Source organism: Micromys minutus, assembly GCF_963924665.1.
Source record: "Micromys minutus genome assembly, chromosome: 26".
Classification (NCBI taxonomy): Eukaryota; Metazoa; Chordata; class Mammalia; order Rodentia; family Muridae; genus Micromys; species Micromys minutus.
Window position 1 is genome coordinate 22,141,882 of NC_137961.1, and position 15,289 is coordinate 22,157,170.

Genomic DNA, 15,289 nt, shown 5'->3' on the forward strand with positions numbered 1-15,289 from the left:
ACTCCTCTTTTTAAATTATAATATTCAGGGCTCTGGAAAAGACCATTCCTTTTTTTAATTTGTAAACTTATTTCTCAATATTTCATTTCACAGATTATTTTCTCCTAATACAGTCCAATTAGACATCTCTGATTCAATACCTGATATGCCCACTGGGCTCCCAATTTTTCAGAATTTATTTGTTTGTACACTCTGAGACAGACTCATAGATTCTACAGATTCATACAAAAGTATGTCAAATGAATATTAAAATGAGAATATAAAATTAAAATTAAGTTTACAATATAAATTAACTACAAGCAATATTTGTGACTAAATATTTATAACAAGATCCTTAAAATAAAGTTTTGTGTTATTTTATAGCACATTCTATCTACTGCTTTTTTTGAAAGTATATCCTCTAAAATGATACTTTAAATTAAGGGGTTTCATTCTGTCCTTATGATACTGCTCTGAGAAAAAAAAAGTTTCTGTATGACACACAACCTGTTGATATTAATTTTAAATATTGATATCCTTTTGCATTCAGTGTTTTTACATTTTTATTAATTGGTTATTATATTTATATACATTTCAAATTTCCCCTTCCTGGGCTCTCCTCCAGGAATCCTCCATCCCATCTGCCCTTCCCCTTTGCCTCTACGAGGGTGCTCCCCCACTCACTCACTCACCCATTTCTAACTCAACCCTCCAGCATCCTCCTACACTGGGGCAATAAGCCTCCACAGGACCAAGGACCTCTCTTCCCACTGATCCCAGATATTGCAGTCGTCTGCTCCATAAGTAGCTAGAGCCATGAACCCATCCATATATATTCTTTATTTGGTGATTTAGTCCCTGGGAGCTCAGAGGGTGGTGTTGTCTTCTTAGTTGATATTGTTGTTCTTCCTATGCTGTTGCAATCGCCTTAAGTTCCCTCCCCTCTTTCATTGTGGTTCACGGGCTCAGTCCAATAGTTGGCTGTGAGTATCTGCATCTGACTTAGATGCTGGTGGAGCTTCTCAGAGAACCTTCATACTAGGCTGCTGTCTGTAAGTACTTCTTGTTATCAGCTAGAGTATAGGGATTTGGTATTTAAAGAAGAGATACATCCCAATGTTGGGCAGTCTCTGGATAGCCTTTCCTTTAGTCTCTGTTCATATTTTGTTCCTGTGCTTCCTTTAGACAGGAACAATTCTGGGTTAAAAATTTTCAGATGGGTAGGTGGCCTTATCACTCAATGGGGGCTACGCCTGTCTACTAGAGGTGGTCCCTTCAAGTTCTATCTCCCCTCCATTGGGTGTTTCAGCTAATGTCATCCTCATTGGCTTTGAGAACCTCTTGCTTCACTGGCTTTCAGGGCTTTTTAGTTGTTTCCCTGCCCTGTTTGTTGCCCCTCAATGCTAAATATTTTTATTAATTTTCCTGACTCTCTGGACTTCTTTTCTGTCTATTCCCATACCTTTTTCTACCCCTTCTTTTTTAAAAGAAAAGAGTGGAATTATTTTTTTTTAATAATGCTTTCCCCTTGGCTCTCCCTCTCAGGCTCTCCCTCCATCTACCTTAGGTGATTATTTTCTTTCCTCTACTAAGTAGGACTACAACATCCACACTTTGGTCTTCCTTCTTGTTAAGCTTCATGTTTCTGAGTTGTATTGTGAGTTTTTTGAGCTTTTAGGCTAATATCCACTTGTCAGTAGGTATGTAACTAACACATTTGATATCTTAGTTCTGGGTTACTTCACTCAGGATGGTATTTTCTAGTTCCATCCACTTGGCTACAAAATTCATAAAATCATTGTTTTTAAGAGCTGAGTAGTATTACTCCATCGTGTAAATTTACCACATTTTCTTTATCCATTCTCTCATTGAAGGGCATGTGGATTATTTCCAGCTTCTGGCAATTAAGGTTGCTATAAACAGATTTGATCATGTGTTTTTGTTGTATGTTGGAGCATCTCTTGGGTATGTGGCCAGGAGTTTTATAGTTGGGTCTTAAGCTAGAACTATGCCCTATTTTCTGAAGAACTGCCAGATTGTTTTTCAAAATGGTTGTAATAGCATGCAATTCCCCCAGCAATGGAGATGTGTTCCTTTTTCTTTATATACTTGTCAGCATTTCTGTTGCCTCGGTGTTTGAACTTAGCCATTATGACCAATGTGGTACAAAATCACAGGGTCATTTTGAGTTTCATTTCCCTGATGACTAAGGATGTTGAATGCTTTCAGTTCTAAATGTACTAAATACTGCTTCTTTGACCACAAACATAATATAAGAAACTATGGAGCAGGCTTTCTTTAATCATTAAAATGTGTAACTATATTAAAAGTTATTTTTAATGTTCTATTATTATAGTAGATTTTTTTACATATGGGGTTCTTTTCACAATACTACCCCAGCCTGCTCAGAAACAGATAAATATATCTTCCTTATACATACACATTATTTCTATGCTGTTTTGTGTGCTAGATAGCAAGTTTTTAAGACAGATATTCCCGAGTGTTATAATTCATGTAAAATATATTCATTTTATATTATAATTGTGAAATTATTACCTTGTAAGGGTTATCTCCAAAAACCCTTGCACTTCTGTCAGCTGCATGACTCAGAGCAGTACTTTCTGGTTGCTATAACAAACAAATCAAAACTTGGATGCTTAATTTAATCAATGTTTATTTATCACTTATACAAAGTTCATTACAGATGTTCCTGGATGAGCTATTCTATTGGACAGCTCCATCCAAAAAAGCAAAAATCCAGGCTTCAGATTCCCACTGTCTTATAATTCTGTTTTAGAAAATTTCATTTCCAGACACTGAGTGAGATCATGGAAGATCATATGTTTCGTGGCCAAACAATAAAAATTTCCTTCTATCCTATTACTCAGTGCCAGATACATTACTACGACATAACTAAGAGAGGCTGGGGAATTAACTTTTCAATGTGCATAGGAAAAGTAAAGAAACTATTTTTTCAGCAACTAGTCAGATCTGCCACATAAGCCATGCAGCACAGAATGCTTAAATTCAGCTGGAAAATGTTATAATAAGTTAAATAATCCAAAAACAGAAAGATAAGTGCCTTGTATTGTTACTATAAGTGAACATTTGCATCAAGTCTTTGCAGTGTGTGTTTAATTTACAGTACATGCAGAATCCATGAAACTGGAAAGAGCCCATTGGAGGTGAGAAAGAAAATTTTCATGTTGATAAATTTTTCATCCTGGAAGAAAATCCATTATGATACAAGTCATTATAAAAAAAGCTGAAACATTTCATATATCCTGCAGGGAAACTTATTAAGTAAGAGAATAAACAACTTGAAGATTTTAAAAAGTCCCTAAAACTGAGCAGATATATTAGGCCTCAAATGAATATAAACATCCGGAACCCCAGAAATACTCTCAGACAAGCTGAAATTCCTAGAAACATTTTAGGCAAGTAATGTAGTCTGGAAAAGACAGAGAGAAGACAAGAAGACTGGAAGAGATAGAAACCAACTTAGTAGCCTAGAAACATACTCAGACCACCTAAGCTGTCTAAGAGAGACACACTCTTCTTTCTGTTGAGCCCAGTACCAGTTATATATTGAGCATCATATTTCTAAGTTCTGTGAGTCTTCACAATGTTTTTTTGAGTTCTGTTGATATGACTATCATTTCTTCACTTGAAAGTAACCCCTCCCAGACCAACAAACTCATTAATTCACCAATTGAACTTTGGTGGTATTGCTACTTTTGTGTGTTGTAGATGTCCCATTCTTGATGAATAGACATTTCTTCATGTCTCCATGGAAATAGTGTTACACAACAGAGAAGGAGGATAGTATAACAGAGATGATATAATGAATAAGAGAGATATGATGAAAAGGGATATTTAAGTTGGGAGAGAAATAGAATATTCATATATATTAAATTTCTAATATGTATTATATTAAATTATATATATGTATGTATATATATATATATATATATATATATATATATATATATATATATATATATATATATATTTCTATGTTCTATGAGTCTTCACAATGTTCTTGTAGGTTTTCTTGATGTAACTATCATTTTTGTTTCATAAAGTAACCTCTTAGAATATTAGAAATTATTATTATTTTTTGCAAAGAAGGATGCATATCATTTGTTAATACAATAAAAATTAGACAGCAGGAAGATTTCTGGTTAGTTGGTGTTGACTAGGTGTTTTCCATGTTCTGTGACCAATGCATGAATTGATGATGGGGAGATCTTTGGCTCAAGGGATAAACCTACTACAATTTTGCTAATTATATGTCTTATAAAATTTGTTCTATCAACTCACAGACTGTATGAAGTCCAAGAAAGAAAGAAAACAAAAAAATATACATATATTCACAAAACAAGAAGACTTTGACTATTTCCATGTTGCGTTTTGTTTTGCATGTACTTTACGCTTATTGCAACTAGTAGGTTTTCAATGCATACTGTCAAGCCCTTGAAAAAAATCAAGTACTGACTAAAAAATATATTCACATGGTTTTATGTAAAATTTATTTTAATGTCTGAAAAAACAGTACTGACAAAAATGTATAATTTTAAGCAAAAAATGTTGAAAATCTGTACATTTATCTTTGTTTTGCAAAATAAAGTCGTTTAAAAAAATTTGTTCTAAATTCATAACTCTATTTATATAACACCTCAGCAGAAGAGATTCTTTATGCAATAAATGATAGCTAATGCAGAAATGTACAACCCTTTAAGGTGAAAGAATAAGTAACTATATAGCCCTCAGCCAGAAAAGGGACTGCTATATCACATGCTCTCTCCATACTTCAGAACAAACACAGAAGAGTGAGTGGAAAGATGTTAAGAGCCATACATCAGGGACTCCAGAAGAAATGAGAGTCTTTTGATTATGACAGGATCAGTTTACTTATGAACATGCAGAATATATGCAGCAATTGGTTACTGTTCTTACATGAAACAGCAAGAACTTCATGACCCACCATTCATGTCTAGAGAGCTAGAGGCAGGACTTTTAAGAAGAGAACCTGTTTTCTTTAAAGTTATAGGTCATACTCTAGTGAATGGCCCGACATTTAACGGTATATGAACAACACAAATTGAAGTAAAAGAGCTATGAGTAATTAAAAAAAACTAATGTTTAGAAGATAAGGCTTGATATGAGGGAAGTTAAGGGAAGTAATGGGGGCAAAATAGGATCAAAATAAATTGTATAAAATTCTCAATGTTTAATAAAAGTACATACAAAGAAAAGTAAGTATGGACAATCAAATTTAAATCCTCAGTGGCTAACTTACTAAGGTTAATCTAATTAGTATATCGTGGTTTAGAAACTATTATCTTAACTGGATTATTTTTATTATTTGTTGGTAATTCTATAAGTAAAAGTACTTTTGACAAATTTAACAATACATATGTCATTTCAATAAAATGATTTCCTATGAAGATTAATGAGACTAAATATTAGTAACCAATTATTGTCCAATCAGAAAACTATCAGATAATATTAATGTAACATAGTATAAAACAGTATATATTCCTCACCATAAAAACATTTCATTATTTATGTTTCTTTAAGTACATAACTTTTGGTCACACTGCTGGCTACCTACATCCTTTTGTGTGAATCATTTTATAAATAATTTTAGAGGATTGGTTTACAAAATTATAGTAGAAAGACAAAAAAGAAGTAGAATATTACATCGCATACAATAAAAGAGCAATATTCAAGAAGCCTAGCTGGTATTTTCAGTAGCTATATTAATTCCCTTAAATCCAAACTGTTGAAGTTTGAAACAATTAATTAAATGTAATTAAATGTTGGCAATGCAATATAAATCAGAATTCACTCTTGTCCTGTGAATGGTATGTGCTGTGGATTCTTTGTTGTTGTTGTTATAAAACACCCTAGAAAGTGTTATTTATAAGAGACAGAGGTTATCTGTCTCATGACTCCAGGACGGAATACATCATGGGAAGGAAGTCACAGTCTCAGAAGCTTGATAGAACTGTCATGCTATGTCCTCATTCAGAAGAAGAGAGCAAAACACGCATGTGTGTCAGTGCTCAGCTTGCACAGTACTTGCCACAGAGCAAATGATTTCTCACCCAGAGAATAGTCCCATCCAAAAGTTACAAAGCATCTTCTCACATCAGTTAATCAAGGTAATCTCAGATGTGCTCAGAAACAAATTTTTTTTTGTTTGTTTGTTTGGTTAGTTGTTTAGTTGGCTGGTTGGATAGTTGTGTGTGTGGGGGGAGGAAGTGTGTGTGAAACCGGGTTTCTCTGTGTAGCCCTGGTTGTACTGAAAATGAAGGGATTCACCTGCCTCTGATTCCTGAGTTTTAGAATGCCAGGCTAAGAAATGGAACTGGAAAAACATCTTCCTGAGTTACCCAGAAACACAAGCTCAATGTATACCCACTTATAGGTAGATATTAGCTGTTAAATAGATGATAATCATGCTGTAATTCACAGACCAAGAAAGGGCTAAGTAAAGAGAAGAGCTCTAGTAAGGGATGGAACTTTTTGAGAGGGGGAAATAGAATAGATTTTGTAAGTGCACTGGGGGCAGGAGGCATGGGAACAGGAGGGATGGGAAATGGGGGTAGAAGGGATGGAGGAAAAGAATACTAAAATAGGGAACAGGATTGGAGGTCATATGTAGAAACTAGTGCAGTAGAAATTCCATGAAATCTACAGTAGTATTTCTAGGGAAGTGTCTTTGTAATAAGGATACAGAGCACAAACTAGTCCTCTTACGTAATTAAGCAAGGCTCTGAGAAGTGAGACTCGGAGACCTACTAAGCCACAATACCTACAATCTGTTTTTTCTACAATATGTTCTGGGGTAACGGTGATGCAGAACTTGTAAGAATTTGTGGGCGCCAACCAATGACTGGTCCTAATGGAAGCTCTGACACTGCCTGGGTAGCCAGAGACCAGATACAAGACATCCATTACCGGGACTCAGATTGGAACCAAACACAACTGCCAAAAAGAAGACACTGAAACAATTCCCAATGATAATATTCTGCTCTACTAATAGACCTAAGCTTAGCCCAGTTGTCATTAGAGAGACAGCTTCTGAAACTGGGTCAGATGAATAGACTCACAGACAAACACTAGGCAGAGCCAGGAGAGTGCCCATTGCAGAGGGAGAGGAATTATTTTAGGATCCACAGAGGACTTCTAGGTCTGAGCTAAGTCCTGTGCACATACCATACCTTACTGCTGTTTAGCTTGGTGGCTTTATGGAAATACTAACCATGGGAGTGCAGATTATCTCTGACTGTTTTCTCTGCTCTTGGAACCCTTTTCCTCCTACTAGCTTGCCTTTTCCAGCCTCAATATGAGAAGCTTTGTCCCTAGTTTTATTATATCTTGTTATACTATGTGCAGTCGATATTTTTTGGAAAGTTCGGTTTGTTTGTTTGTTTGCTTGCTTTTTTGCTTGTTTGTATTTGAGGGGAAATCTGGGATTAGGAGGGGATCTGAGGGAGAAAGGTGGTGAGAGGGCAGAAAGAAATGAAGGGAGAAAAAGCTCTCGTTGGGCTGTAATATCTGTGAGAAGAATCAAGAGCAAAAGGAATAACTGGTGACTTTTGTTTGTCCCTTGATAGAATATTTATACCACTATCCTCTCAATGGCTCAGAGAACATTTTAGAAGACAGTGTAGAAAAACGTAGCAGGTAAATCACAGGGAGAAGTATAGTGAAATATTATTTTCTGGGCATGACACAGTCATTACAACCAAAGATCTCATAGCAGCTTAGATTTTTCTCAACTTGGCCTGCATTAATCTGGATCTGTCAAGAGTTTGGCATGGGTGAAGAAGTGGTTCACATATCCCTACCACTTCCTTATTAATTTGGGGGTATTGATAGATGTTGGAGATCACAGAGTCTCTTAATGCTGAGTTTACCAACCTTGAACTAACTATTGCAGATGACATTTGTGAGAGCTGCTGTGGATAAACTCAATGACCCAAAGAGCAAAAGAGGGCAGAGGGACTTGTACTAAGAAGGGAATATCGGCAGGGTTTGCAGGAAGATATGGGAGTAATCACAGTACATTCTGATTGTATAGAGATGGTCAAACAAATTGTATAGAAAATATTAATTTTATTTTGTTTTTTTAAAGTTTATTTTTTAACAACTTTATTTTAAAGAACAAAGATAAATGTACAGATTTTAAGCATTTTTTGCATAAAAGTTTACAATACATTTTTGTCAGTACTTGTTTTTTTTTTTTTTTAAGGTTTGATAGTGTGATCAAGATCCCATAAGTTACAATGAGCAAAAGTACATGAAAAACAAGATGCAACCTGGAAATAGTCAAAGTTTTCTTGGAGTGTAAAGATTTTTTTTTTTTAAACTATGAGCAGACAGTACATGTAATACAGGGTACAACCCGGAATTTGTCAATGTATTCTTGGTGGGTAAGGATTAAGCATGACTATTTTTTTTGTTTTGTTTTCTATTTTTCTTGGACTTCATACAGTCTGTGAGTTGTTTCTAGGGCAGAGCAAGCCTCTGTGGTTAGCTTCCCACTATCAGTGACTGCATATTATGTCTGTTCTTATGTGACTGGGTTATCTCACTCAGGATGATATTTTCTAGATGCAGCCATTTTCTTAAGAATTTGGTTAAGTCATTGTTTCTGGTGGCTGAGTAGTATTCCATTGTGTAAATGTACCACAATTTTTGTATCCATTCATCTTCTGAAGGACATCTGGGTTCTTTTCAGCTTCTGGCTATTATAAATAAGCTGCTATGAACATTGTAGTACATATATCTTTCTTGTGTATTAAAGTGTCTCTGGGATATATGCCCAAAAGTAGAATAGCTGGGTCTTCAGGTAGTACTATGTCCAATTTTCTGAGGTATCGCCAGACTGATTTCCAGAGTGGTTGTATTAGTTTGCAACCCCACCAAAGAGAAGTGTTCCTCTTTCTCCACAACCTTGCCAGCATCTGTCATCATCAGAGTTTTGGATCTTGGCCAATCTGACTGGTGTGAGGTGGAATCTCAGGGTTGTTTTGATTTGCATTTCTCTGATGGCTAAGGATGTCGAGCACTTCCTCAGATGTTTCTCATCCATTCGATATTCCTCAGCTGAGAATGTTTTGTTTAGCTCTGTACCCCATTTTTAATAGGGTTGTTTGATTCTCTGGTGTCTAGCTTTTTGAGTTCTTTGTATACCTTGGATATTAGGCCTTTATCTGATGTGGAGTTCTAAAGTAGGAAATTGAGGATGATCTCAGAAAATGGAAAGATCTCTAATGCTCATGGATTGGAAGGATCAACATTTTAAAAATGGCCATCCTACCAAAAGCAATCTACAGATTCAATGCAATCCCCATCAAAATTCCAACCCAGTACTTCATTGAATTGGAAAGATCAATGTGCAATTTCATATGGAATAACAAAAGACCTAGAATAGCGAAATCCATCCTCAACAACAAGAAAACATCTATGGGAATCACCATCCCTGACCTCAAGCTATATTATAAGGCAATTGTGCTGAAAACTGCATGGTACTGGTACAGAAATAGGCATGTGGATCAATGGAATAGAATAGAAGATCCAGAAATGAGCCCTCATGTATATGGTCACCTGATTTTTGACAAAGGAGCTGTAAACATTCAATGGAAAAAGGACAGCCTATTCAACAAATGGTGCTGGTCCAACTGGCACTCAGCATGCAAAAGAATGAAAATAGACCCGTTCTTATCTCCTTGTACAAAGCTCAAGTGTAAGTGGATCAAAGATCTCCACATTAAACCAGATACACTGAAACTATTAGATGAGAAAGTAGGGAAAACCTTAGAACACATAGGCACAGGAGAAAATTTTCTGAACAAAACACCAATAGCTCAAGCTCTAAGGTCAAAGATTAACAAATGCGACTTAATGAGATTGCAAAGTTTCTGTAAGGCTAAGGACATTGCAAATATTAATTTTAAAGAAACAACTTTTTGAGAATATTTGCCTACTCGGTTGAAAGCACTAGATTCCAGGCCCGGCATTACATACATCCTCTGCCTCCAATCACAAACAGACAGACACATGAACTATGAAATAAAGTCTCCTGTTCATGTGTAAATATGTTTTTTTCATGAAAACCAACCAGGCATTATTTTACTAGGACCACCATTGCTTTTTAAATGTACTTTAACTCCCTTGAAATAAAACATTAAACACATGCAATGTGGAAATAAAATTACATTCTACAACAAACTTATTATACTATTGCCTTATAAATTTTGGAAAATACAGTCCCTAATCATAATTCTCCCTTGAGAGTAATGAATCTAGAAAATAGTGTGACAGTGGCTTTGTGAAATCAGTCTTAAAATAAATGAACTATAGAATAAATTTTAGAAGATGGATAGCATGCATAAGAACAATTTGCTTTCTATACTCTACCATCTATTTACATTTGGGCTGTCAGGTGCCAAAGGAGATTCTAATAAATGCTTGAAAGCAACACATTCATGTATTTGATGATTAATTTTCTGATGGGACTAAGCAACCTCAGATATAGGAAGAAAAACCTTTGGAGGTAAGTGTATAAGGATCTCCTTAAAGGGGATTAGTATCTGAATTAAAAGACACAGCAAGGAAACTCACAGTCATCAATGTGAAAAGGTAAAATTCAATTATACAATATACCAGCAGAGCTGCAAAAACAGATAAAGCATGAATTCTCTCCCTTCAGTATCTATAATTTCTGTATGCCTCTTTATTCTGGAACATATGCTTTTCTATCCACTAATGAAAGAAAAAAGCTCATCAAATATTCATACCTCAAACTTTAAGATCATCCTCACTATATACAGGTATACATGTACATATGTACACACACAGACACACACACACACCACACTACATCACACCACACCACACCACGCACACTTTTCAGATCTTTGGTCTCAGACTAAAAATACTTCCACCAACAGCTACCCTTATTCTCAAGTTTGTTTTTAAACTGAATAACACCACTAGCTTTTTCAAGAATTTATGGCTTCATGGATTCCTGGTTCCAACTGAGGCACTTCCCAGCAAATATCCTTTACATATAAATTCATTTGGTTCTCTGTAAAGCCCTGAATGATAATAATGTTTGAAATCATATCTACATAAAGGATATCTAAAGTGTTTATATACCACATTAATATTGTTAGTGAAAGGAAAAACTTTGTTTATTGTTTTAATTCATAAGTGGTGTTGTTAAGTGATATTCAAGTTCAAGGGAGTTGTATTTGAATGACACAGGCATGAAGAAAATTAACAAATACCACTTCAAAACCACACTTTTTAATTGACAGGAGATTGGATTTGCCTTTTCATTTGAATAAAGTTTTAGCAAGTATAGGTTGCACATTCTCCAGGAGATTTGTACAGTCAAAATGAGGAATCCAAGCACTCTGCTCCATCAAGAGAGTTTAAGAAAATCACTCACCAATTCTAATGTCCAGAATTGTCTATTATATTATTTAATAGTATACAACATTCCTTAGTTTGAGTGTACAGAGAAGCACTTAGAATTACACAGGGTAATAGCTTAACTACTATGCATTTCTCTCTATACTTAATTGCATGTATTATTTTGTAGTGACATCATTATTCTTTTATTATTACTAGAGCCATAAGGCTTCAGTAGTTGACCTAAACATTGGAAGATATGGATGTATGTGTAAGTGGGTGCACATATGTATTAATGTGTGTGTGGGCATGAATAGGCATGCATGCGTTTTTTGCATGTGAATGTGCATGTGTATACATGTGTGTATGCAGTGCATATTTGTATCTGCATGTAAATATGCGTGCTTGGGTCTTCATACATTAACATTGTACATAGTTTACCTGATTCAAAATCATAAAAGAAACACTCCTCCATGGTTGGTGGGGTTGCAAGCTGGTACAACCACTCTGAAAATCAGTGTGGCAGTTTCTGAGAAAATTGGACATAGTACTTTCTGAGGACCCAGCTATACTACTCCTGGGCATATACCCAAAAGAATCTCCAACATCTAACAAGGACACATGTTCCACATGTTCATAGTAGCCTTATTTATAATAGCCAGAAGCTAGTAAGAACCCAGATGTCTTTCAACAAAAAAATGGATATAGAAATTGTGGTATATTTGCACAATTGAGTACTACTAAATTCAGAACAATGACTTCATGACATTCCTAGGCAAATGGATGGAACTAGAAGTTATCATCCTGAATGAGGTAGCCTAGTCACAAAAAAAAGCATACATGGTATGCACTCACTGATAACCAGATAGTAGACCTAAAAGCCCAGAATATTTATGAAACAATTCATAGATCTTATGAAGCTCTAAAGCAAGGAAGGCAAGAATGTGGAAGCCTCAGTCCTTCTTAGAAGGGAGAACAAAATACTCACTCACGGGTGGAAATAAAGGGACAAATAGAGGAGCAAGGATCGAAGAAAAGATCACTCAGAGACTGCCTCAACTGGGGATCCATTCCATATGGAGCCACAAACCCCACACACTATTGGTGATGCCAAGAAGTGCTTACTGACAGGATCCTGATATGAATGCCTCATCAGAGGTTCTGCCAAAGCCATACTGACACAGATGTGGATGCTTGCAGCTAACCATCAGACTGAATGTGGGGACCCTGATGAAGGAACTAGAGAAAAGACTGAAGGAGCAAAAAGGGTCTAGAACTCCATGGGAAGAACATCATCATCAACCAACCAAACCTTCCACAGCTCCCACAGACTAAAACACCAACCAATGAGCACACATGGAGAGACCCATGGCTACAGTTGCATATGTAGCAGCAGACAGCATTGTCTAGCATAAATGGAAGGAGGACATTTGGTCCAGAGAAGGCTTGCTTTCCCGGTGTAGGAGAATGACAATGCACTGAGGTGGGAGAGAATGGTTGAGAGAGGGAGCACCTTCATGGCAGCAAGGGAAGGGGTGATGGTAGTAGGGTGAAATGATATAATATTTTAAATGTAAATACAGAGAATATCCAGTAGAAAAGGGGTAAAAGAAACACCTTAAATGTAGCATAAAGCATTCTATAAAACCAGGGCTGCTACAAATTAACAGCAAATTATCTCCCTATGGAGTTGCAAATTCTTTCAGCTCCTTCAGTCCTTCCACTAATTTCTCCATTAGAGTCCATGTGCTCAGTCCAATGGTTGGCTGAATGCATCTGCATCTGTATTGGTCAGGATCTATCAGAGCCTCTCAGGAGACAGTTATATCAAGCTCTTGTCAGCAGGCAACATGTGTTTGTGGCCTAATATGTGATAGATCCCCATGTGGGGCAGTCTGTGGATGACCTTTCCTCCAGTCTCTGCTCCCCTCTTTTTCTTTGTGTTTTACTAACCAAAGAGTACACATGGAGGGACCCATGTTTTTAGTTGCATATAATGGTCTTATCATCAGTAGGAGGGGAGGCCCTTGGTCCTAGGAAGGATCAATACCCCTTCCTAGGGTAATGCTAGGGTGGTGAGGCAGGAGTGGGTAGGTGGGTGGGCAAGCACCCTCATACAAACAAAGGAGAGGGGGGATGGGATAGGGAGTTTGCAGAAGGGAAACCAGGCATAGGGATTAACATTTGAAGTGTAAACAAATGAAATAGCCAGTCCTGTGAAGGCTCCCTAGAAAGGGGATAACATATGAAATATAAATACATAAAATACCCAAAAAAATGAGTAAAAATTAAAATGGAAAGGCAACAAAAACAGTGAATTATGTGAAAGACTAGGAAATTCAGTAACCTAAAGCTAGAATAAGTCAGTGAGAACAATGTAAGGTATGAATCTATCTCCTACATATCCATCTATGATCTAGCTTATACATCTTTTGCCACTATAGTAATTATATACATATCCACACTCACTGATATGTCCCAATTTTTCAGTCAAAATCCCCTTCTATTTTCGAAAGCCCGTGAGATTAAATGGCGCAAGCATGAAATAACATTTATGCACTTACCATGTATATCCTTATCTTTAATAATTGCCATCTCAACTTCTTGTCCAGTAATAATTGTGCATGTGAAGGGAGATTGGAGCAGAATACTGATCTCACCAAAGGACTCCTTCTCCTTAAGTTTACCCATATAAACAAGCTTTTTAATTTTTTTCTGCAAAAGATAAGAACAATAGAGGTTTCTACATGAAAACAGTCCCATACTCATTATTATCAGAAACTCAGCTATTCATAAACCATCTAGATATAAGAAATTATCAGCCAAGTCTACTGTAATCAGAAAAAACATTTATATTTTATTTTATTTTATTCATTTTATATTAAAAAATCAATACACTGAAGTACACTTCATCATATGAAAAGTAGCTGACAACAATGTCACTGAGTTGTGCAGCTGTTACATTATCTTAATGTCTACTAATTCAGAGTATGTGTCAGTATATGAGATGATTAGTGATCATGGTGGTGATGATGGTGGTGACGATGATGGTGATGATGTTGGTGATGATATGCATGTAGAGGACTGAGGACAACTTCAGTTCTCACCTGTTGCTATATGGGTTCCAGAGTTTGAACTCAGTTTGTCAGGGTTAATGGCAAGCTGAGCCATCCTACTGTCCTGCATTTCATTCTTGAATATGTTAAGATGTCTGGGAAAATTTGAACTAGTTCAAGTTTTCAAAGCCCCAAGAATAGTACAGAGGGAAACTGAACCATCTTGTGTGAACTCCCAACTGTAATAAACTTCAGCCCCAGGCAGAAGAGAGTTATTGTGGTGACTGAGAGGAAGGAGATGAAACACTACAACAGCTGTAAAAGATGGGGTAAACTGAGACCGCTACTCACTCATGTCTTTGTTCTTTTATTGTGTGGGTATCTTTGCTCATAAATGTGTTACTGAGAATCTCGGGTTCATTTACAGATCACAAGTGGGTTTCTTTTTTTTGTGTGTGTCGGTTGCATTCTTTAACTATTATGTTTTCTTAATAAAACTTGTGAATTCAATAGAATAACCTAGCAATTTATTTCAGATCAGGATTCTTGTCGGGTAGACTTTACTGCAGTTTCAGTCCAGGGGGCTCTGAAAGGGATGATGGTATCTTTTCTGGGAGATCTAATCAGTATGGAAACTAAGATGATCAGGTAGCAGTAAGCATGGAAAAACAAAAAACTCAGGACAGGCATTTGATAGGCACTTGGACAATGAGGAAGCCTTTAGTAAGTGTGTTGAAGTCAAGTCATAACAGCTTGGATATTTGTCTTCTTTTGCAAATGGTAAAGCTTTACACTGAATGTCACAGAAATGTCAGAGT

The 15,289-nt window shown here is 36.2% G+C and overlaps 1 protein-coding gene across 1 annotated transcript in view; it reads right to left on the reverse strand.

The window, feature by feature from the left end:
• The window catches only part of CNBD1 (cyclic nucleotide binding domain containing 1), a gene marked incomplete at both ends in the record, with an annotated part of 312,854 nt that overhangs the window by 58,170 nt on the left and 239,395 nt on the right, over positions 1-15,289 (reverse strand). The window contains one exon of the mRNA XM_080938558.1: positions 13,980-14,130. Coding sequence (XP_080794684.1) covers positions 13,980-14,130 — 151 coding nt within the window. The remainder of the gene's footprint in view (positions 1-13,979; positions 14,131-15,289) is intronic.